Source organism: Harpia harpyja, chromosome 7 (genome assembly GCF_026419915.1).
Source record: "Harpia harpyja isolate bHarHar1 chromosome 7, bHarHar1 primary haplotype, whole genome shotgun sequence".
Lineage (NCBI taxonomy): Eukaryota > Metazoa > Chordata > Aves > Accipitriformes > Accipitridae > Harpia > Harpia harpyja.
In genome coordinates this window covers 46,891,563-46,917,040 of record NC_068946.1, presented here as the reverse complement: position 1 = coordinate 46,917,040, position 25,478 = coordinate 46,891,563, and the positions used below count along the sequence as shown (strand labels likewise).

Sequence of the window (25,478 nt, the reverse complement as noted above, 5' to 3'; positions counted from 1 at the left end):
ACAGCACGTCAGAGGCATCGTGGCTTCCCATGCCTGGGAAAAGTGAAAGAGAGGGAAAATGCAGAGCACAGCCGCCCCAGTCAGATGTCTCCCAGAAAATGCAGCAATTCATTGCCATCTCAGTTGAACTGGCTGGTGCGTTTGAGAGTCGCTGTATCAAAAGCCACGTTTGGGAAAGGGCTGGGGCTTGTTACAAATTCAGGAGCCACTTTCGTCCCCTCCTTACCCGGAGCTTCCCAAGTCTGACATTTTCCAACAGCAGTGTGTGCACCTGTATTAATGTCATGGGATACTGCCACACTCTTAAAATGCATATCTGTTGCCTAATGGGCCCAAAATCCTATTTGGATTGTTGCTAAGGTTTTAGGAAAAAACCAGTTAATTTTTATAGTAGTCCCTGCACATATACAAATTTCAATTATAGTTAAGTTGGATACACAGTTCCCCTGTATGTCCAGTTTCGATGAACTGAATGTAGAGGATCTAGACACTGGATAACAGGAGTGATTCCTATGTAATTCAACTTATAGTAGACATTTTTAATGTTCCCCAGTGATTTACAAATCAACTCTAATTGGCTGAGAAGTAAAAATGTGTATGATTGCCTTTACCTTCCCATCCTGAGAAGTCCTCCTGGAATTTGAAGGTTGAATTGACCTGGTTTCTTTCTTAGCTCATGTATCGCAAGATATAAAGAATGTGTCATCAGACCTTTTCTAACCCTCCTGTCAATGAAGTGCGAGCCAGAGCCGCTTCCGTGGAACTAATGACTTCACGGGACTGACGGCAGCAGAAGTCAGAAACATATTTGGGTCAGGAAGGGGCTATTTGCTTTGCACGCTGCCCAGACATTTCTAAATGAGCCACATGCAACTGAGTCGCCTTTGCTGATGCATTACAGGGAGCCTTGCAAACACCACCAAGGAGATGGGGAAGATATAAGAGTTAATACAGAACAGAAAATATATGCAAAGCCTGCATTAGGAAGATACCATCTTCATACAGCCATCTTTCAGAGGGCTGTAACACCTTACATGGATGATGGCCCCACGTTCCCCATGCTGTGACAGTGCAAAAGAAATCCCTGCCACTGTTTAAAACAAAAAAACACCAAAAAAGTTTCATAGCCAGAAACTGCACTGAGAGGATAAACGAGAGCAGAGCTTCAGAACTCAGCGTGATATCAGGGCTAAGCACGTCGGCAAATCAGCCCCCGTAGGGTGCTCAGCAGGCTCTGCATTGTACTATACTGAGTACATATTGAGCTGTATATACTGAGCCAAGCTGCGATCAGCAAAACTTTTGGGCTTTGTGCACTTACAGACCAACCTGTACCTGGCTGACAGCTTGTCTGGTGGGTGCAGCCATGGGGCCTTGCTGACCACAGGTCCTTCAGCCAGCAGCAGCATTGGGACCCCCCCCCCAGGCACCCCCTGCTCTCACCAGACAGCCCCTCATTTGTCTGACGAGCAGATCAGCCCATTGCTGCTGTCTGAGGAGCTGCCAGCGCTGTTTCCAGCCACCGGCGGCTTATCCACGCGTTTTTTGCCAATTAGCTTTTTTGTTTCATGTGCCCCGCCGTCCGCACACAAAGGTGGGTCACTGAGCGCCTGTGATGGTTTGTCACCTTTTGTCCTACTAATTTGCACTCCTACTCTCTCCCAGTACCAGCAGCAGTTGAAAGAGAAACTGTAGAGGAACAAACTAATTATCTCCAGCTCCGACATCTCTGCCATGCATACAGCCCTGCTGGGGCTGACTCCGAAAGCACCCTCCGCCCAGGGCAGAAAGTATCTGCTGCCCTTGGACTTCACTCTGTCCCCTTTTCCCCCTGCCCTGTTTTACATCTCTGCTCTGCCAGATGAGTCTCAAGCTGGTACGTCCAACCTTTTGCCACCCAGGGATTTTTTTGCCCGTTGGAGAGAAGCTCAGAGTCGATAAATAATGGGTGAGCTATGGGTCAGGTCTCGCTGTTAGGTTCAACTGCGATCATGGCATAGCGCAGCAAACTCCTCCTTAATTTTCCAAGTGAAACCAGTCTTGACCTTGTTCGGGTTTGCTGCTTGTTACCACTTTGGTTTAGGAATCGGACATGGCTTATGGTAAGAAGGACGGCTGTCCCTGGAAGAAAGGACGGGTGCAGGGATGCATGCAGGGCTGAGGTTCATTTCACAGGTCTGCTCCTGACTTGTGGCACAACCTTGAGTAATGCTCAGCTGTAACACAGAGAAGAGTTCCCTACCTTGGCAGGGGGTCATACAGGTGAAATCTTGGCAGGACTTGGTGACACTCACATGACTTGCCTGATAGGTGCTGTAAAAGTGAAGTACCTAGATCTGGTAGCATGTTTTAGAGCTCTCCTTCCCTTCCCTGCCCAGTCCTCTCAGCTGCCTAAATGATTAGCTCTGAAAATTAGAAGAGTCTTGGTCTAGTTTGTTGGTAACAATATGGTACATTTTTTAAAGTTGTCTGGGTTTTTAAATAGTTTCCCAGCAATCAAAAATAGGAAGGGATGCTTTGAATTGAGTAGTTTTCCAGCTGAGATTATTTTTTCCAAGAGAGAATGTCACCAACTTCCTCCTGTCTTGCCCTGGTCCCTTATTTCCCTGCTGTGTCCTCTTTTCTGGGCATACCTTCAGGAAGACTGTGTTTCTTGCTGATCTCTTGACTAGCTGCACCAAGCCAGATATTTTGACTTGTAAAGGTTTCCTTCCCTAAGTTAGGGACATCAGCAGCAAAATTTTCCCTGTCTAGGCATCTTGAAATGTGGTTGTTATTGCAAGCTTAGACGGAGCATTCCAAGTAGGGCAGCAGAGCAATATGCTACACTAGTGCTTTTCTTTGAAAATACAGCAGCAATGGCTTGTACTTGAGATGCCTTTGGGAGCGAGCCCCCGGATCTTGCTGAGTGCTAGCGGGCAGCGGGAGCTGGCAAACTCGGGAGCCACCACCTCTGATGCTGGCAGGAAACCACTGGTGAGGGGACCAGTTTAAAAGCCCTCTTGAGAGCAACCCTCAGAGAGAGCTGGAAATATTCGGGCAAAATGTTGTGTCTGTGGGTGCTTGGGAGCCGTGATCTCAGCTGAAAATGGGGGAAGTTCTTGCCTGCAGAACAGGGCCTGAGTTCTTACTGCCTCCCTGAGTGGATAAAGGGCTCTTGACTTCCCATTTCAAGGACTTAGCCCATCATAAAGCCTGACGGTCTGGCTCACGAACCAACACAGATCTCTAGGACAGAGGAGGAAACCCTTCAGGGCTGTTGCTCACCTCAGAACAGAGCACTTGTGTCTCCACAATCTCATTTTCCTGTAGATGACAGCAGTTACCTGAAGGTGTCTTTGTTCTGTGCGAAGCTACAGCTTCACCAACTTCTGACGGTGCCAACTGCTGGTCCAGAGCCACGATGCTGATGCTTCACCGGTCAGCAGCCTCTCACCAGCCATGGACCAGCAGGCAGCGGAGCTGGCCCCTGCGGCTCGGGAGGAGCATTGGTGAGCTGCCCGCAGTTACGTGCTCGGCAGGGGCTGGGGGCTGCTGCTTCGCACAGAGGCAGGAGCCCACCTCTCAGCCGAGTTGGCAGCATCTTCTGGGAAGCTCCTGCTGCGTTTCTAATATCACACTTAACCTCTGAATAGAAAAAGAAAAATGCAGTCTGGCATGCTACCTAGGAAAGGCTTCCAGTCACATTTTATTCTGTCCAAGAAACGCAGGAATACTCATTGCTTTCTCTGTGCTATGTACGCTTATAAAATAGTGTAAAAAAATATAGGAAAATAGCCAGGCACAAGGTCCTCTGCTAACTGGCGTGTGTTTCTCTTCCTTTTAGTCCACCCTTGGATTTATTGCCTTGGTAATCAGCACTCTGCACACACTCACGTATGGATGGTCAAGGGCCTTCGATGAGAACCAGTACAAGTTCTACCTGCCTCCGACCTACACCCTCACGCTGCTCGTCCCATGTACTGTGATCCTAGCAAAAGTCATCTTCAGTTTGCCCTGCATCCAGCAAAGACTTCTCCGAATCAGGAGGGGCTGGGAGAAGGGAAGATACGTGAAGTTTGTCCTGCCCAGCGCAACGGGGGAATATTCAAGTGGGGAGACCTCTAGCAACGTCTAACAGAGCCCCGGCTGTGACAGAGGATTTCAAAGCACTATCAACATTTCTATAAAGGTGTTTCTTTTCCTTAAATATATGTATGTTTTGGTATAATTGTATTGTGGGTAAATAATGAAATTTGGTGACTTTAGAAAATGGATGACCACGAAACTAGTTTAGACAGTAGTAGTTAAATTGTATTGCTGATTTGCTAGGACAATTATTGCCTTAAAAATGACTGTGAAAGCTGAGCTAGCAGCACTAATATACATGGGAAACTGATGGACTCTGTTAGTCAGCTCAGTCACTTGAGGTGCTGGCTGGCAGGCTCCCTGGACCAGTACTTCTCGGTTGCTTCCCTAGCTGCTCTCATAAATTTCAATGCCTTTTTTTTTTTTTTTAATACGAAGTAGCACAGATTTTCTGGGGTTTATGACAGCAAAGATATCCTGCCTCTTGAGTGTCTGGATCAATCAAGGCAGTGAGGTTTAGAAAGATGAATTATCACTGGTTTTGGTCTCCTCAGTGAACTCCATGGACAAGTAAGAACAGCAATATCCACGTCATGTAGCATCTGCAGATTTTACTAAAAGCATCCAAACCTAACAGCAAGTCCAAGTATCCCTGTTCTCTCAAATACAGACAGCACTTCTGGTCTGGTAAGCTGTGCCTGGTGCATGTTTATAAGCTATGGAAATAAAGCACCTTTTCCAGCAGTGTAAAAGCATTTGAAGAGATAGATGTCCCTAACAACACACATCTGGTCTCCACCGCTGGCTCTGAGATGACCACTGCTGCTGCTGCATGTTCTCTGTTTTACTAAGCCAAAGTTTCAAGCAATATTTGATGGAAATAGAGCAAAGATAATTATTGGAAAGACCTGCTGCTTCACAAAATTACATGGAGAAAACCAAGGCCTTCCAGCTGGCCTTACATCAAATAGGGTGAAGCTTTTAGAAATCACTGTCACCTAAACATGCCCATTTATGCAGGCAAAACAGCAGCAGCTTCAAATGGTCTTGCAAAGTGATCAGTGAGTCTTGACCACAACATGAAAATACAGCAATTGTACGTTTTGAGCACAGTCCTTCATTGCTTTGCAACTTAAAAAGTCACTTGCTAGATCACAAAGCAGGTACCAAATGCTCTTCTGACTTCACACCCGCTTTGGACAAGGTACAGGGCAATGAAGATTTCTGTCCTAATTTCATTTTCCACCTGTCACTTTCTATCCCTTCAAGCTCTTTCTCTTTATCAGAATAATTCTTTAGGTTTTGGACATCCAAATCACCAAACAGAGAATGGACAGCCATTCACAAAAGTTCATTTAAAAGCAAGCAATCAGGATGACACAAGAAGACTACCTCAGTAACATCAGATACAAGGACATGGCTAGAATAGCCTCATTTTCCTACAGTTAAGACACCACTCAGTGTTCAGTGTTGCTTTGAAAAACAGCTGTCAGCATCAAATGAGGTACGGTTTGTGGGACAAGAAAGTACTTGTTACTAGACCAGTTAATATAAATGGGGGGCGGAAATTATAAACTTTGGGGCGCATAAGCCCTTCTATAAGCCAACATTGCTTCTGCAACCTGGATGTTTTCTACACAGAGAAACTTAACAATTCCCTGTTTAGCCTCAAATCACTACAATGAATAATATTCTCCAAATATTATTGCTCACGGTGCCAGTGATGATATTGAGGGATTTCAGTTCTTGCCTAAGGCTTACAGTAAAGTCTCCAAACGCCACTTCTTTTCACTGAATGGAAAGAAATCAGCATGAGGGAAATGCCTAGATTTCATAACCAGCTGATTTTTTTTGTTTTGTGGGTTTTTTGGCAACACAGGGAAGGTACCATTCTTTCCCACTGTCCGCTTCAGAAAGCTGTGGTTATTCACGTTTCCCAATGCACCTCCACAACCTAGCCCAAATCAGCACCTGATCAAATCTCTCACCAAGCAGATTGATTACCCAGCACTATTTAGTTGTGGTTGAATAGTAGGTCAAGTTTCCACATGGATTTGAGACAGTTTCACCTGAGTATAATTCCACCTACTCCAGTTTAACTCATCCTTGAGGGAAAACTGGATTCAGCAAGCTTGTTCTTTCAGTCTTCTCTTCCATTTCTTTATCAAGCAAAGTCAACATAAAAGCACCACTTTACACATTTTCTGGTTACAATAGCGTACTCCAATGCCTCTTTTTCCCACCTAAGCTTCTTTTCATATCTTTAGGTCAGGCAAGACTACTGCCTAGTAACAAAAGAAAAAAATAGGATTAAGCGGCAGGGAAAGAACATTACACAGGCTTGCAGGCTTTGTCTTCAAGGGGAAAGGTGTGGTTTTATTGTGAGTTGCTGCAAGGTTAAAGACTCACCTTTCTGCCCAGCAGAAGTAAGGTTTGCACCTTTGCTTTGTTTACATGACTTTCATGCCCACACACCCTTTCCCATCGACGGCAAAGGGACAGGTTTCATGAGCAGAAGCAGAGTCAGGCACCCAGACCTACCTGAGGAGCTGGCTCCATTAGTGAGTCAGCATGGAACTTTTCATATGGACACAAGCCCAGAAGGACAGACAAGCCAGCTCAAAATCCCCACAGCTACTGCAGCTCCACAGCATCTAAAAAAAGGCTAGGCAAGTGTCTCCAGCTATCACCTGTGCCAACATACTGTCCAGCCAGTCACCATCCCTTTTAAAGACTGAAACCAATTCCTATAAATGCAGAACAGCATTTCAGATGGTCCCTTCTGTAGGCATCTGGTCCTTAAAACCTTTGACACAAGAGTCCGAGTAATTTCTTCTGATTCTGGAATGCTGAAAAGTAGTTTGAGGAATGTTTCAATTATCTTTTCCCTACGCATTTTTTTATGTGGATAGGGGGTTCAGTGAGGTTAGCTTAAAATTTACCAATTAACTGGTGTTGTACTTGGAGTTTCTCTCTCTCTCTCTGTATATATGTACACACACATATATATATTATTGCAGAATATATAGCTGGAATGTAAATTCTTTATATTTTTATTTTCTGCATTGCCTACTATGTGCCTCTGGGATATGTAAGAACCAACTGAAAAGCTGTAAGTGTAAGGCCAGTTTTAATCACTGGCATCTGTACTTATATAAAATATATTCTGAACAGGTCTATATAATTATATCAGAACTTGTTTGAGTCTTTTTTCCCCTCCTCCCCCTAAACAATACCATTACTTTAATGGCAGTAGTAGAGTAGTGTGATTATCTAGAATTTAACCACTAGGAAATAAAACCCACTATAGGCAGCAGCTGGTAGAGTCTCTTTATCAACATAGTAAGTGAAAATGATCATTGCTGGGACCCATGGTGCCAGGGCCTCAACTACAGAGCTGTTGTGCATGTTGGAGGGCACAAGTGTGTACAGACATACGTTTCATTACAAGAGACTAGTGATATTACACAGCACATGTAGCACAGGATCAAAAAAGCTTAATTCACTAAATAAAAAGTGCTGTTGATACAGAGTTCAGGAAGAGGGAGTTCCAGATGAGGTTTTATGGGACTGGAAAGAAAAAGGGAATTTTAATACTATCAATTTGTTCTCTGTTTCTTAAGTCACTTCTTCATAGAAGTGGCATGCCAGATCAACCAAATTCTGGATCTGCGGTGCTGCATTTTAATGAGCTAATTTGTAAGTTGATTTTAATGAGTTCATTTAAATTCCTGTGCTGAAGATTAACCTCTGCAGGTACAGTTCTCTCACTCCTTCTGTTTTATAATACAAGGCTTTTAACAGTGCAATTGGTTTCTTGCTCTTCAGGGATTTACTTACAAAGTGATATATCAAACTCAGTTAAATCTTTAGGGGGATGCACTTGCTTCAGCACCTCTATGCAATATATTTCCTCCAGTCTCTCCAAGATGGCCAGTGCAGCTGCATGACCTGCTACAATCAGCAACAAAAGTCTGGTGTTACATCCTTGAGCTCAAAATTTCACGCACTGAGCTAGCGGGATCTGTGGACTGTGCCTCAGGTTTGAGGAACGAGATTCATTACACTAGGACAGTTTTCTTTTATCTATTTATTGTGCCTTAATAAGCAGCATCGGTTTTGCAGAATTTCTGCATGAGGTTTTTTAGTGCAGCAGGACTTTCATAATCAAAGACTAAAAATAACCGTTTTGTGTGGCCAGTCAGGAGGATCATATATTACAAGCCATAGTATTACTGGAACCTTTCAAAGGCTTAAAGTGGCACTACTGCAGTCCTCCTAGAAAGATAATCTGCTTTAGATTTAGAAACCTCAGCTCTGGAGGAACCACTACGGCTGCTGTTCAGCTGGTTAGTTACTCTTACCTGTTTCCCATATCTGATCTGCAATTAGCTAGCTTCAGCTGCTGCTGCTGCATGCCAGCCTGCTGGCTTAAAGAGCTATCTACACTCAGATGTCTGCATTTAAGTAGCTGTCTCATTCAGCACTCTAGAAAACAAAGTTGCTGTGCAAGATTCAAGTCTGCTTTCTGCAAAACCAGGTTTATTTGCTTTGGGAGTAGTGTGAAGAAATGGCCATGATACTAACTGCTAGGATGTAAGGCTTTCATTTCTACATTGCTGCTTTGACTCTACGACCGATGTCCTGCAGTTGGATGGACATAAATACGTGCATAGAGCCAAAGATGTGACCTCAAAGTAGTGTAAAAAACCAGACTGATACCACACCTTCCATTTTAAAAGTCTCGGTTCACTGAACAAAAGGGGCTTCCCAAACTGGCCTTAAAGAATATGTTCCCTGGGCTTCAGGTTACAAAGCAGAATTAAACCTTCCCAAGATGTGGAATGAGAGCAGACAGCAGCAGTTCTTGGAGTACTTGCTGACATTCCTGGTACACAACACTAAGTCACATGCCAGAGAGCAGAAGTGGACATACAAAGGTAAATTCTTGTATTAATCTGTCATACTGAGCTCTTGAATGTATTCTCTACCAATTGAAACTCCCACTCTTCTGGCTAGCTGCTTTGGGCCCACTACAAAGGAATCTATTGCTATCAGAGAGAATGCTAGCAAACAAAAGGTACAATCCATATCTGATAAAAAATATTCTATCTACAGGAAGATGAAAGCTCTATGTCCCGTCTTCTCCCCTACTGTATCACCAGCCCAAACATCCACCTCTCCACTCAGCTATCTGCCACGCACGCCATGCTTCAAGACAAGGTCCTGGTCCCCAGAGAAGCAGAACTGGGTGCTGTACAGAAGGAAGAGAAGCGAGAATAACACCTCCCAACCAACCTGCACCACCATGCTGGCTGCACCCATGCACACAGTAGTCTTCCCCTGCAGACAGCACAGGACTGCACAGCTGCAATCACCTCCGGATTGTGAACAGTGTTTGAGGGTTATAGTGATACTTTGGAATCAATAAGCAGTTCTCATACACAGCAAGCTGTGGTAAACCCTTAGCATGACACCAGTGCTACAAGGCTAGAAGAAAGGAACTAAAGAAGCAGCCCAAAACAGAAGGAAAGAAGAATTTAGGTCACGCAGGCTCTACCTGCCACTTAACCTTCCTCTCTTCAATAGTCTCCCTGGCATCTGCAAGCTGCTTGCAAGAAAATTGACAGGAATCTCAGCAGAAAGCTCCATCGCACCTTGTCCCTGTGCAACAGTTCAAGTTTACCCTTTTAACCAGGCAGCATCTATGCACGCTTCAATCACTGACAGCGTAAAGCTGTGCACAGTGCTTGGGTTTGAGCTCTGAAACTCGCATCCCGTATCAGCTCATCACAGCTCAGAAAGCGTGGCCCGCAGAGCGCAATGCCAGGTTCCCTTCAGCCCTTGCACTACAAGGAAGAAATAGTAGGAGCTTAGGGTCAGAAGCATGGAGGATACATTTGTTGTGTGTTTAAGCTGTGTTGCTGAAGATGTTTTGCTCTGCTTTGCATGTGTGTCTGTTCTGGGTGGTTTTCCTTGTGTTTAAAAAAAAATAGGTATACTTAAAGTCTACTTCACAAAACCTCAGCAAATTAACACTGATCTTTTCCAGACAATTCTTCAAATGAATGTTCTGCAAATGCTTCCTCACAGCATGCAAAGATTTAGATACGCTGGAACTGGCTCCGCGAAGGATGCTCTCTAACAAGAGGAATTTAAGCACTGATACCAGTTCAATTTGCCGCTTTTTGATTTTAATATAAAAAGAAATATTTTCTGCAAGGAAAGATTCAGCTTTCATCACCAGAACCCTAGTACAGATTTTGCAGGCTAAACCAATTCACAAATAAGCACTTTTCATAAACATTACATATTTCTTGGCTTACACAGGTTCTGGAGAATGAAAGAACAGGCTGTGCTGACATCTGGTGGCTTTCTCTGCAGACAGTTTATGGCAATAGGTCTTGGCTTTTTGCTGCATTTTTTTTTTTGCATTCCTGATGTAACTTCTCTCACTTCTTTCCAAGATACAAAGCATTATGATAAAAACATTTTTGTTTCCACTGACCAGTGGACAGTGCTGTCCCATACAAGTCCTCCTGTAAAGCAAGAAAGGATCCTTTGTTGTGCACTATTAGTGACAAGAGTAGAAAAGGTCTCCTCTTTATTTCAAAGCTTATTTCTTCATGAATACAAAAAAAAAAAATCCTGTACATTCACTGCCACAGGAAATGCTACTATTGCATATCAGATGAGGTGCAAACCTAACCATTAAAGCACTGCAAATCAGCAGAGGTGGCAGCAAGAAGCAAAGGGAAGTGGCTGGGAAAACATGCAAAGGTGCATCTGTTTCTCTAACTCAATAGGTAAGTAGATAGTAGGGAAAAGTCAATGTCCTGATAATATGAAAAGTAGCGAAGTTGTCTATTGAGCATCATTGCTTGACTCATTAATCACTTGCAAATCTGTGCCAAGTAGTACTATGAAAAGGAAGTCATGGAAGGAGGATCAGGTACCAACCAGGAAGACTGAGCTCAGTCCAAACTGTTCAGTAAGCAAAAGTGTACACTTCCCTTAAGCATTTGTAATGCCTCCAGCCAGCTGCCGTTGCTCTGAAGCCAGGATCCTATCAGTCACGTGAGACCAAGAATGAGTATCGCATGTTCCGGTTTTTCATTCTTGACCTCTGGACACTCAGGATTTCTGTGGCTATTAGCTTCCAAGGACAGGGCCCACAGATGTCCTCTCATGGCTGTGGTAACTCTTGGACTGTTACTTGCAAGCTTGTTTTTAAGTAAATGATCCGTCAGGGGATGTGCTGAATACTCCCAGGGAATGAAAGAGAAACACCGCAGCTTACAATATCTCTCTGGATTGCCTTTAAGACAGAATGTTTGCATCAGATAAAGCAGTTCCCCAGCTTTAATGGTGGTGTATTTCAGACCTTTGAGGACTCTTTTATGCCATTGGTAACTGGCAACATTTAACTCAGCTATCCATGTCAGCAGTTTTCTTAGCTCTTGCTTTTTCAAGAGGCAACATAACTACCTCTGGACAGAAAAATACACAAAAACTGTTGCATGCAGAAAGTATAACGTGACAAAACCAGAAAAAACAAGATGCCTATTCCAGCAGTTTATGAGTTCAATTCCAAAAAATATTAAAATGCACCATTTTCATACCTTTAGTGCTATAAAAAACAGCTCTACTCCAGTATTTCTGTGCCAAGAGTGTTGTACATTCAAGATTTTGCGTGTTTATTCAGTTACACTGTTACCGCTTCTTCCTCTTCATAATTCCTTTCCTAATTTCCTCTCTTCTCCTTTAGTAGCTATTCTTCCACACCTCCTAACCAAAACTCCAGTCTCTCTGAAGTGATTTTTTTCTCTAAGAAACACCCAAGCCCTACACACTCCCCCAGCTTCCAGTTTGACTGCCTTTCCCTGCTAGAGTGCTATAACCCAGGAGAAGTTGTATCTTATTTCAGCATCCACTCTGGATGCTGTTCTTGTTTAAAAAAAAAAAAAAAAAAAAAAAAAAAAAGGCTAGTGAAAGGCTCCAAGGACATCGTACTGAAAGATGAGTCCTTATTAACCCCACGACGTCTAAGAACACTCGCAAAGCTATATGACTTACCCCACCACACATTATGGAGAAGCCACCTTTGATTAACAGCAATTGTAAACCGATGCAGTTCATGACCTCTGCTGCCAGGATAACAAACCATGGTACCAACTCTGTAGGTGGTTTCCTTCAATAGAAAGAGGATTTCATAACAACATGGGCAAAGACATCTCAGTCTTTAGTAATTTATTAGCCAGTGTTCACAGATTTCATTCAATACTCAACAATCCTGGAACCAAACCTACTTTGACACAAAGCTATACCATATCCCACCAAAAAATGTTGGAACACCATCTATCTTAACAAGTTCTCAGCTATTATCTGTAGTTTTGTGGGGTTTATTTGAAAGAAGACTAATTAAAGGTCCAATTAAAAAAAAAAAAACAAACAGTAGAAAAACACTTCAGGAAGAAACCAGTTTACAAGTATGGCCATTGAAAGCATTACAAAAGGCTCTACTGTCTGCTGCAGAAGGGAGCCAATGAAGTGCCATTGCCAGAGCTAACTGAGCTCACAAAGCAGTAGTTTAACTCCTCCCTTGGAAAGAGAAGCTAATCTGGAGAGCCAGATACATCATTCTTGAATATTTGCATTAAAACATTTACCATTTTCTCACTGATGCTGTAGAATTGCTCTTTCAGTGTGCCACACTCGATGTGGCACTGAACATTTTTAACTGTCCTAGCCCAGAAAGGACAGTTGTTAAAATTTGGTGCCTCTTTCAAACACAAATGCCTTAGAGAAAAGGGATCACAAAACCAATCCAAATCTGTCTGAAAGGGCTGGAGACCAAATTCAAATCCCCAGAACAAGAAGAAAAGAATGACAGTGTTTGCTCAGTCTGAGCGCCCAAGTGTGCAGACAGACATCACCTACATGCCTTGGTAGGACGGTCTGAGATGTTGATCTCTCTGGTATGCCATCTACTTCTTACAAAGTTACCTTCATTATTGTAAATTTGGCTAAACAAAGCTGGTATACTCTGGAGTGCAATGCATTAGCTTAAACTGTCTGAGAAGATGAGTACAAACTCTCATCAACAAGATTAACCTGCAAACGTGACAGACTGTGTAAGAAGGTAGCTGAGACATGGGCCCATGTTTGGGGAGCAGGTACCAGCAACAGAAAGGCGGCCTGGACAGAAAGAGGAAGCAAGTGGTAAGTTCTCCTCACAAATTCATTGGAGCTTGCATAACAGCATCTGAATCCCAAGAGAACACAGATGACTTCAGTGACACAGGACTGCTTACAAGATAAAGATACAATCACCCTTTTAATCACAGATGACAAAGTGGTAGACTACTTTCACAAGAGAATAAAACTTTTTGAAACAAAGCTGTTGGTGAGTAACGCCAGCTACCAAAACCAGCCTAAACCAGAGTTGTCAGGAAGGATGAAGAAAATGAGGCGGGAACAATCCATAGAGGTTCCTTTGGCCCTACATCTAAAGTAAAGAGAACTTTTATTTAGATACTCTGGAAATCACACATGTACTTTCACTATCACACATTGTCCTGGTTTCAGCTGGGATAGAGCTAACTGTCTTCCTAGTAGCTGGTACAGTGCTATGTTTTGAGTTCAGTATGCAAAGAATGTTGATAACACTGATGTTTTCAGTTGTTGCTAGGTAGTGTTTAGACTAAAGTCAAGGATTTTTCAGCTTCTTATGCCCAGCCAGCGAGAAAGCTGGAGGGGCACAAGAAGTTGGCACAGGACACAGCCAGGGCACCTGACCCAAACTGGCCAACGGTGTATTCCATACCATGTGACGTCCCATTTAGTATAGGAACTGGGGGGACTGGCTGGGTGTCGGTCGGCAGGTGGTGAGCAATTGCACTGTGCATCATTTGTACATTCCAATCCTTTTATTATTGCTGTTGTCATTTTATTAGTGTTATCATTATCATTATTAGTTTCTTCTTTTCTGTTCTATTAAACTGTTCTTATCTCAACCCACGGGTTTTGCTTCTTTTCCCTGATTTTCTCCCCCATCCCAGTGGGTGGGTGGATGGGGGGAGCGAGTGAGTGGCGTGGTGCTTAGTTGCTGGCTGGGGTTAAACCACGACACACATCAATAAAAAAAAAAAAAAAAAAATAATCAAAGCTCTAGGAAATGGTAAGCTTACTTCTCTGGAAAGTCTCTTGTGGAAATGGTGTTGTCAGCTCTCACCTAGAGGTGAGGGTAGATGTGTGGGTCTTAAGCAATTGCCCATTTGATTTAGCACAGTCTATGCCCAAAAAGCCTGCTAAAGCAGAGAGCCAGCATCACTTCTATTTCAGTGAAGAGAGGCTTAAAGGCACAGTGTCCCATGTTGGTACCCCCTAAAAAGCAGTTTCATAAGCAGTATCTATCTAAAGGTACTTTATTGGATGCATAATTATTTTTTCTTGTTCTTGATTTGGTTAATATATTAGGAAAGCCTGGAATTACCAAGAACTAACATACAGCAACAGAGTATTTGGCTCTTGGAAAGCAGGAAAAATCAATTCCAGTCTTGAAGACATGTGGCTTGCAGACTGGGCCTCTCCTCGCAAAAATGCAATCATTCAGGTTTTATTCTTAAAACTGAAACCATGAGCTTTCACTCCATTTGAAAAAATGCCCAATTCCTACTTAAGCACACTGATGTCCTGGCAGAACTCAGGTTGCTACCTCTTACATGAAGATGTCTCCATGAAGCAGAGCTGAAAACAGGAGAGCTGGTCCTTGAACACAAAAGCCTCCCAACAGTCATTTGTCCCTTTCAGCATGCTAAAGAGGGCTGGAACAGAGTATAAAGGAAAGCATTCACTAGTGAAAAGCATGAAACACTTGCCAGTCTGCACCATTTAAACAAAAGAGACCAAACATAAAATGAAGAGAAGTAAAGCTATGACTTGAAACTGAGAGATTCTCTTCTCAAGCTCTCTAAAATACCCAGTGATTTGGCCATAAAATGTTTCCATTTTCATTAGAAGTTAGTACTGTGATGGGATCTTACTGTGCATTGTATGATCTCCGTATGTAGCTAATGTCTGCTGTTGGATCACACCAAGAACATGTGTCACAGGTCAGAGATTGCACTACCTGCATTGTAAGAGGCAAGCACAGGAAAAAGAAATGCAAGAAAGAAAAAAGTCATTGATGTCCCCCAATTTTCCTTCTCTCAGTCTCAGCATATTGACAGAAATTAATTTCTATAGGAAGAGAATTGCACTGTTTGCAAAGCAATCCTCTAGGATTTATTGATCTTTAAGAAAAATCTCATTAAGCAGAATAAGGAAAATTTACAACAGGTATGGGAAAACAAAACAATCTCTTGGGATCTTCACCAGGCCGAAACAGGATTAGCTTTGTAGTTTCTGTAATCTTCCTCACAGAAGAATGCTAATTCGGTCTCATTTGCTAGAACAAATAAAAAATTAAATATTTAGCACACCAGTAAATGAACCACCCAACAGCCAACTATTCAGAATCTTAGAAGACAATTGGCAACTTTTTGGTCAAAGACAATAATAAATCACCACACACTTTTTTTTCCCCTCATATTTTTACAAAAAATATTCCAATATTAAAGATGTTGTTTAAACTTGTTAAAAAAAACAACAACAAAACAAGAACCTGAATATATAGAAGTAAATATGTACACAAGACCCCTGAAGATTTTTTTTAACACAGGCTTCAGAATTGTTTTTATAAGCATTCAGCAAATTAAATTATTGCATTTCTAATGCCTTTAAACGCTAGAAATAATAACAAAGCATGATTTTCTCTTTTTTTGTGCATTTTTGTGTTAGGAAAGGGAAAAAGAAACTATTTTTTCCATTAAATTAGCCTGTAGGTATAATTATTTAATACTTAGAGGATCAGTAGAATATTTTACAGATCACTTTACATTCTCCCTCATGACCCATCAAAATATGTGTCTGAAGACGTTAATTTTTTGCCCTGCTGATGATTAATTCATGAGGCTTCAACAATATGCAAAGTGAAAGACACAAATTGGCTTCTCCAGCAATACCTTCAAATACCTCTAATTATTCACAGGGGATATGGCAGAGCTAAAGGACCCACAAAGGTTCAGAGCAGTCACAATTCTTTCAACCCAGTAGGTCAAGGACTTCCTCTTCTAAAACAATAAGTCAGCAACATTACTAATTCAGAACAGAGACAAATCTGATGGAAAGCCTTCACAATTATTAAACATGGAATTCTTTAAGGTGCTGAGCCAATAAGTTCCACGTTCGTTTTTTAAATTAAACCTGAAGTTAATGAAGTCTGCCTGTCTTGTAAAAAAGAAAAAAAAGAAAAAGAGCAGAAGGGGTTTTAGAATCTCAACTAGAAAACAGACAAGACTGTTTGCAATGAATACTGAACACTTTATTAACATATACCCGCTCTTAAGAAAAACAGGCAAGCATTAACTTTGCTGACTAGATAATAGCTGTAATAATAATCACTACCACAGAGGCTTTCCCGAGGATACTTATCTAATGTCCTCATAATTTATAACTCTCTAGCCCAACCCTGTAAAGTGCCAAGGGCAATCAACTGCAGCCTAGAAAAAATGTTCTGTGTGTCTCAGAATTTCCCATATTTTCTAATGGCAATTCTCCGTTTTATTCTAATAAATCTTGTCCAGACTAGATATTGGGAAAACATAATATGCCAATAAGAGATTTCAAATCTTCTTACTGATTTAAATGAAAACGTACAAAATGAGGACTAGTGGTATATGCTATCATACCTCACTTCCTTAGTTTACTCTTTTCCACTTCTTGTTGAAGAAGAAAAGTAAAATCTTCAAGATTTTACTACAAAGACCCCACTCTTAACTTAGCTAATTTTCATATCAAGATATGCTGGAACATATCAAAATAGCATAATGGCACGCTGCATTTTACAAAGCAAGAGTTTTTCTTTTCTATCACAAATACGCACCATATACTAATGACTAACTGATGTTAGTTATTCTGAAAAAAATAAAAAGCAGCTTTGAATTGTTTTCTGCCCTGAATAAGCCACCCCTCTCTTTGTACAGAGACACAGAACAGGCTGGTCTATTCCAATTTCCTTTCACTGTAACATTTACTCTGATGTTTTGACACCTTTTTCAAGATCACATCCAACTGTTTCACTGCTGTAGCTACAAACCCAGTTTCAAAGATGGATAATACATACAAATATTTATCAATACCTTTTTGAAAGAAGGCAGCTCTGGACAATGTCAGTTCTAATTCAACATTTGGCACTGTCACCATCCCCTCTCCTGAACTTCATTGCCTCTTATGCCTTAGGTAGATAAAAATCATGCTTAAATGAATCTTCTGCTAACTAAATTACAAATCTGTAAGACTTGAGTGCCAATAATCCTCCTTCCTGAGGAACCTTTTTTTTTTTCCCTCCAGATAAAAAGACCTGGTTTAATACAAACAGCCAGAGAATAACTATCATTCATCTTATAGAAACACCCAAAGACCTTTAGGAAAGGTATACTGAGGCCAGTTGCAGTGCACCCCAGAGAAAAACATGAAACAGACATCCCAAGTCACTTAAAACCAGAAAGTAAATGGCAGGAAACAAAAGAGCAGGAAACAAAAGAGCCAAGAAACCTATGAGAAAGAAATCCCAGTTGCTAGCTGGGGAGCAATCAGAGGGCATCAGGAACAGGAGGGAGCTTTCTCTGCAACACCCCTGCACTTAGAGCACAGGCAGTTATGCGTTCCAGCTAGGCAAATCAGATTCAAATGAGCGAATGTCCATATCAAGGTGGAATGCAACTACATCCCTTAAGTACCCTGCTGCCACAAAGTCATTCAGCCACATTTATGAGAAGCCCAAAGGACATCCAGGGACCATCAATTTTATCATGACAGACATTTCTTTACATTATTACCAAAAGACATGGCCTATATGTAGTCCCCTGTCAAAATGTGAGAAATCAGGTCAAGTTTCAACTCTCTGCTATGTTCAGCACATTCTCTAAATGATACTGCTTGAGCTTTCCTGAGCAATCTGGCTATCAGGCACTATATGCTGCACATTAAACAAATCTAATCTTATTTCATTATTCCATGCTGGTTCCGCTACTTACATTTCTAACCAAAACATCAGTTTAAATGTTACTGATAAGACTAAGCAGACACGGTACTAATAACCTATCTGTCAATCATTTAAAATTACTCTCAGCAGAATTATAATATACCCTCTAAAAACCACAATTTGCATTCTGAACATTTGGAGTGCAGATACCTGCTGCCCTCAGTCCAATGATTTGAATGTACATTATCCCCCCTTCTTCCCTGAATAATTATCAAGTAGTGTAAAGAGCATCAGGAATAGCATTTACTTTTCAGCAGGCTATCCAAACATAATCAGCCAGTTATCAGTTTAATGACAACCACAATGAACAGCACCTTCAGTCAATACAAATGCACTCCTACCTACTCCAGCTGCTTTCAGCACACTGTCTTCTTTCAAAATCAGTTTTTCATCATCTTCCAAACTCACTACAAGTTCACCAGTCTACAAATCAGAGAACCAGAATACAAAGATAAGAATAAGAATTTATGGACTGTCTCTGCCCCGGTCTTGTTTGACAGTGCAGAGTTCTGCCTGCATTAAAGCATGTAAAAGGGGAAGAATACAGCTAATAATCATACCTTAGATTTGTGTGCTTGGTGAATAATCTTCATTGTATCTGAAAGAAAATACAATGTTTTCCTAAAATAAGGCTTACTAGGCAGGTAACACTGAAAGTTGTACTTGGGGAAAGAGAGACAAACAGAGGGGTAAGGGTCAAAATCTTTGATTATTAACAATTTTGTGTATTCAACCTAAAAGAGGAGAAAACATCTTAATTTCCCAGTCCTGCAGCCACAGTCTTAAACCAGTAAATCCAACATTAAGGTACCATATCCTGTTGGGCTTCCATCTGCTGGCTGAATTACAGTAACTAACTAGTGACCATCCCAATTGCCAGTCAAAACACATAAATTTAAATGCCAGTTAGGGTGTTTTAACCTAACAGGTTTTACACATGCAATTGGGGCAGGACAAACACCATTTATGCACTGTCAACAACTACAGTTAAGTTGATAGGCAGCAAGTGATTAAGACACAGTAACCTGACCACTTCAGATCATTGCTTGAAGTTTTCCTTCTTGTGAAGAAAGCACCCACAGAAGAAATTTTGTTAAGCAAATCCATTTTCCATGAACATGTACAGCCTCTCCTCTTTTTAATGCTACACCCTCTTCAATAATATCTACCACTGATATGTTTGTGCAGTGTAGTACTTTAAGAAATTATGCTATACCAAAAAAAAGAAATACCGCTTTCCTCTGGCAACGTGGGCAGGGCTTTGTTAACAGAAGGAAAAAACAGGGGAAAATAATGTGGTCACTAAAGAAACCAGATGAGTGCAAAGATTCAGAGGGAATGGAAGTCAGAAGATGCCCATGCAGCACTAAAAAAAAAAAAAAAAAAAAAAATTTCAAACTCCAAAGCCTCTGTGTTTGAACAAATTCAGAGTAACACATCAATCCCTTCCCAGCAAAGAAGCAAAAACCAGTTCTGCTTGCCTGCTCATTTGCTGTTTTAGTTTGGTTTTGTGCAACTGACCACTACGTGTTGAAATAGTCTGGCAAGAGAAGGATGCAAGAAAGTTAAATATAGGTTAAAACAACTTTCAAACTACCAAAAGCAAGTATCAGATGTTCAGAGTAACAGAGATCACATTCCCGTTCAGAAGTCTGCTTCCATACCACTCTGGCCCACTTTGAATATTTTATTTAAAACATTACATAAGGTAAAAATGACTCTGTATTCCCACTGCAGAGGTCACCGATAAGGCAGCCTTAGCATGTTGTAATAATTGCAGTATTAGAAGCAAAACGCATATTAAATTGCAATTGCCATGCTCCATCCCGCATAGAAGCATTGCAAAAAGACCAAGCAATCACAGTAACAATATACTGCTATCATGAAACCTTTTTACCACAGCAAATACAATCCAGCCTCTGCCTGCTAGTTTTAAGCTTCTCCATCTACTTTCTCATATTCCCTTTTCTCTAGTCTTTGCCCAGTCACCCTCCGAACTATTGTCTCAATTTTACCTATTCACAGCTCCACCCCTGGCATCCAGCAGTTTACCATGTCTTCATCTGAGCTATTAAATGGCTTCTCTAACTCTGTTACAGAGATGAAACTGCAGACTCTTCTCCTCCTACCTAAAGCCTTATGTCCTCTCAATAGCCTTTGCTATTTCATCCCCATTTATCATAGAATCATAGAATCACTTAGGTTGGAAAAGACCTTCAAGATCATCGAGTCCAACCATCATCCATGCCCACTAAACCATGTTCTGGAGTACCCCGTCTACTCGCTTTTTGAATATCTCCAGGGATGGTGACTCAACCACTTCCCTGGGCAGCCCATTCCAATGTTTGACAACCCTCTCAGTACAAAAATTTTTCCTAATATCTAACCTAAATCTCCCTTGCCTCAACTTGAGGCCATTTCCTCTTGTCCTATCTCCAGCCACCTGACAGAAGAGACCAACACCCACCTCACTACAACCCCCTTTCAGGTAGTTGCAGAGAGCGATAAGGTCTCCCCTCAGCCTCCTCTTCTCTAGACTAAACAGCCCCAGCTCCCTCAGCCGCTCCTCATAAGACTTGTGCTCAAGGCCCCTCACCAACTTGGTTGCCCTTCTCTGGACACACTCAAGCACCTCAATGTCTTTCCTGTAGTGAGGGGCCCAAAACTGAACACAGGACTCGAGGTGCGGCCTCACCAGTGCCAAGTACAGGGGAACAACCACCTCCCTGCTCCTGCTGGCCACACTATTTCTGATACAGGCCAGGATGCTGTTGGCCTTCTTGGCCACCTGGGCACACTGCTGGCTCATATTCAGCCGGCTAATTTAGTCCCACTCAATCATATACCCAAATTTTTATCTTTCCTTTTCTGGTAATAGATCTTCTGTGACAATAGGTAAGAAATCACTTTCTAAGTCTGATTCTGTCAAGTATCTACCATATTGCTCTACATTCATGGGGGGGGGGGGGGGGGGGGGATTGAGAAGCAGCTTATAAGACAAGTTGGCACCCAGGCTGCCATCATCAGTGAAAAGATGGCAATGACAGGGTATGAAGATGAGAAGATTGACCGAGAAGAGTTCTAGACCAAGGACAAGAATGATGCGTACAAAGAAATGAAGAGAAAATGGAAGTCAATAAGTTTTGAGATGCGAGTTAGAGCACCAAGCCAAGTAAAAAAAATGTGATGGCATTATCTATGATGCTGAGAGAACAAAGTGGCACTGAATTCTGGAGAGAAGGAAGCTGAAACAGGCAAGGTGAGAGACAGCCAAGTCCAACTGAGATTTCTGGCACCACCAAACAAAGCAGAAGGAAAAATCTGACTCTTACTAGCACTATTCATGCAGAAGTATCACCGGCCTTTCATCACCAAAATACAAGAAAGACAGTAGAGCACACAAGAGATGCCAAAAACATGAACCTGGATGATTCACAGCCTGAGGGGAAGGTGAGGAACTTGGCTTTGATTTTTCTGTGTGAAAATTTCCACGCAGCTAGCACCATCCCACTAAAAGTATGCCCCCACTAACTGGTGTAACAGGTTTTAAAGTTCTGCAATGTTTTTTCACCCACATTATGCTCAGTCCTACACAGCACAATCAGGTGCTCAGCCACAACATACACCTTGGGAAAAAATAAATTGATGCTCTAAGTGATGGAAGAACTAGCAACAGGGATAGGCAGCACCAGGAATACAACTGATAGCAGCAGTTCTAGATAGGACCTCCTCATCTAGCCAAAGCCACAGATATTAGAGCGAGGAAGGGCACCTCCAAATTCAAACTTACAGTTACCTAGATTTTAAGACCTTAAGTAATATATTAAAAATAATAGTAACATTCAAGTCCTTGGCACTGACCTATCATAAACCTTAATCCCTAACTCTTTTTCTGCTTTCATTTTGCACTATCTGTTTCACCATCAGCAAGAACACAGAATGAAATGCTTGGCTTTTTTTTTTTTTTTTTTTTAAATAGGCAAATAGAGTCTATTACCATTCACATGCATTAAGTAGGTTCCTCATTCAGTTCTTTGAACCACTGTAGAGGAAGGAGTTTGTCAACTCCAAGAACATGGGAGACAGAAGATCACCTACAGCAAAACTCCAAGGGAACTTTCAGAATTACCAAGTTTAGGAAAAGATATGTTACTGATATCTGAGTTAGCAAACTCCAAGAAAGAAAGTAGTTTAGTCTATTTTGAAAGTATATTCTGTCCCAAACAGATGAATTGCACATGTTCATGCCAATCTTCACAAAAAGGAAATATACACATAGCTTTACATTAGAGGATAAAGTCAGCCTAAATTTCACACCAGGCTATTTCATTCCTTCAGCTTGTGTTTAAGAGCTTTCATATCTAGTTTGAGCAAAGTTCCCCTGCTTCTCTTATATCGTGTAAATTATTTAAGTATGTAAGTCTTAAGCATTTTCTGTTTCCTGCCTTCAGCTCCCACTTCACCATCCTTTCTGACTTCACAATTAGTAATTAGATACTGAAACACATAAGCACAGAGAACTACAATTTCAAAGCGTCTGAGATCACAAGCTGCTCACTAGAGTAAAAACAGAGTTAAAAGGCACTTATAAAAGTCATAAAAAATTAATACCAAAAATCATCAGTATCAATTAGCAAATAATGTATAACATGCAGCCGAATTCAAAGATTAATACAGAGCTTCAAAATAATGGTCAAATTCTGTAGACGTGATCCCAGCAGCAAAGCCCCAAGAGTTGCAAGTGTAGGCAGGCACTGCCACCAGCATGAGTATTCTACAGCAGTTATCTTTTAAATTGTATAAAAACTGGTATAAAATATTATGTCTGCATTTTACAGGAATTAAAACAAGAAAAAAACCCAACACCTACCATACTTGTAATTTTTAAAAGGAGGGGGAAGTCCTGTTCTTGAAGACACATCTATTAAAATAAAAGCACCAAGTTAAAACAAAGGTGTCCTTTTTTTATTTCCAATATTTTATTTTCCATTATCATGCAACGTATGCACCCTGGGCATCCTTCACATCAAAATAAATCCGCAACACAGAAGACTTGTTTGAGCATAAAATACTAAAACACAATCTTTGGCTCAGATTCTATAGTTACTCTGTATCTGATTAACTTCACTTGAGCATGAAGTCCCACTGAACAAAACGACCCATGAGGACAGTGAGTCAATGCAATTAGGATATGATCACAGGAGTCTGATCCTTCAGAAATCTGCCAGGAACATCCTGTCAATGGTTTGCACAGCATCTCTCTCTACTTTATACAAACAGCTGACAACTGTCATTCATAATTGAATTGTTCAGTAAACCCAGCCATGCTTCATGTTCAGTAAACGAGCCACAGAAAGGAAGCCAAACTGTAGAAAATGAACTCTTTACTCCCATGCAGGACACAGCCCATAAGCAACTGCAAGAACACTAACACTTTCCCTGGTGCCAGTGCTCCCAGTGACACCCAGGGATTTAACCAGGGCCCTGGGAAGCCCAGCCACCTGTGGGATGCTCGGCAGCAAGGAGGCTGAAACCGTAATTTCATCAGTAGTTTAACAAGTTATCTCAAACTGCCCCTTCAAACAGATTACAGTAAAAGAAGGAACATGGCTTTTGGACCAGGAACAGCACTATCCATCTGTGGAACGAGGTTCCAAAAAGTCTTGTTCAAGATACTAGCTTTGTCTCAAATAGCAGTGAGTTGCAATACTGCACACATCAAAAGCAAGTTTCTTAGCATTGTTTTTTATTTTATTCTTCATACCAGCAGCTGTACCATATGTTCTGAAAGTGCTTGTAGTTTTCTAAAGGCATCCTAAGATCTTGCCATGCCTATCAATGTCTAGAAATACGGAAGCTGCTGAAAACACAATACAGCTGTGAGGCCTAGGGCAATGTCCTAGGAGTTGCTCAAATGTTATCAGCTGTAACAGCTCGAGACTTGTTTAAGCTGACTTCATGCAAAAAAATCAAGTGATATTATTCTGCACCCTTTGAATGTCTCCATTCAGGTGTGTAGAAATACACCTGCAAGATTAGGGTAACACCCTAACTTCTGAGTTGATGCGTGGGCTGGTCTACATTAACTAACTTACAGATACACTGCCACTTTCAACCAGGCTTCTAAAACATAAAGCCCATAGATGAGTAAATCTGCACCACAAAGCTCAAGATGGAGACAGAAACTCAGCAGCAAACATGCACGGTGAGACCTCACAGTGTCAAAAACAATTTTTCAAGATCCTCTCTTCTCACAAATAGCAAACAGATTTACATTCCCACATTCCACATATTGGTGTAGTTCCTAAGGATCAAAGGCTCTCTAAATTCTGTTAATTTACTCCTGTTAATTTATGAATAGCTGCCTGACAGCACCACTCAAGGAGCCTGAGGCACTGAGCCAAATGCAGCAATGCCCTTGTCTTTTTGACTAAACATGGGGATGTGGGCAGGGGGAGCAGTCTATCCAAATTTAGGCACAGCACACTGACCATGGAAGCTCTTATTAACTCCAGACCTCTCATCCAAGGGAGGAGAGCACAGAGAAGATGCAAACACAAATCTGGCATCTCTACCAAAGCTGCAGAATTCCCATTCGTTTGCTCCCTTCCACTTGCTTGTGCAGACACAGCAACACATGGGACTGAAATGAATGAATAAGACAACCACCCCTTACCCTTCCGCACAAAATTAATGAACTGCTTTACTGTCTGATCCAGGTTAACTCCATGATACACCACAGGTCTGAAGTTCCGGTGTTCAAAAGAGCGAACAAGACGGACTGTGATGGTTGAGCCTTCTGCTGACATGAGAATTAATTCTGAGTAACCTGGAAAACATTAAAGAGAGCAATTATTGCCATTCCTCTGTGTACAAGCACAGCTAGAAAACAAGGTGCAGGTAGGCCTCATTCAAAGATTAAAACATGGCGAGAAATTCAATAGCATTATGTCTTTCAGGACTTCATTTGTATTATTTCTACAGAAGCAGTAACAGGATCTCAAAACAAACAGGGCTACCTAGGATATTAGTGATACTGCACACCAAATGGTCCAGTATTTGTACCTGTGCTGTGTACTACAGCACCAGACTCCACATTAAACACACAAAAATGTTATGAATAAATGCAAGTATGTCATTTGGGTTTCAAGTGACTGAAGACTTTACCTGCTGGATGAATAACCTTGTGCTCTAAAAGAATGTACTAACATGAACAAAACCAAAACCTTTTTAATATACTTATGTTGTAGAGAGCGTAATACCC

At 41.6% G+C, this 25,478-nt stretch overlaps 2 protein-coding genes across 12 annotated transcripts in view; one reads left to right on the top strand and one right to left on the bottom strand.

Annotated features, from left to right (window-relative positions):
• STEAP3 (STEAP3 metalloreductase) overlaps window positions 1-7,257 on the top strand; it is a 28,829-nt gene extending 21,572 nt beyond the window's left edge. For all 4 annotated transcript variants that reach the window (XM_052793612.1, XM_052793610.1, XM_052793613.1 and 1 more), the window contains one exon: window positions 3,827-7,257. In XM_052793612.1, coding sequence (XP_052649572.1) covers window positions 3,827-4,117 — 291 coding nt within the window. In that variant the 3' untranslated portion in view covers window positions 4,118-7,257. The remainder of the gene's footprint in view (window positions 1-3,826) is intronic.
• The window catches only part of C7H2orf76 (chromosome 7 C2orf76 homolog), a 43,645-nt gene that overhangs the window by 16,747 nt on the left and 1,420 nt on the right, over window positions 1-25,478 (bottom strand). For 5 of the 8 annotated variants that reach the window (XM_052793619.1, XM_052793618.1, XM_052793614.1 and 2 more), the window contains 4 exons: window positions 24,891-25,043; window positions 23,085-23,135; window positions 18,775-18,812; window positions 18,556-18,637 (listed from right to left, as the gene is read on the bottom strand). In XM_052793619.1, coding sequence (XP_052649579.1) covers window positions 18,556-18,637; window positions 18,775-18,812; window positions 23,085-23,135; window positions 24,891-25,023 — 304 coding nt within the window. In that variant the 5' untranslated portion in view covers window positions 25,024-25,043. The other 3 variants (XR_008236136.1, XM_052793615.1, XM_052793621.1) reach the window with 3 other exon arrangements.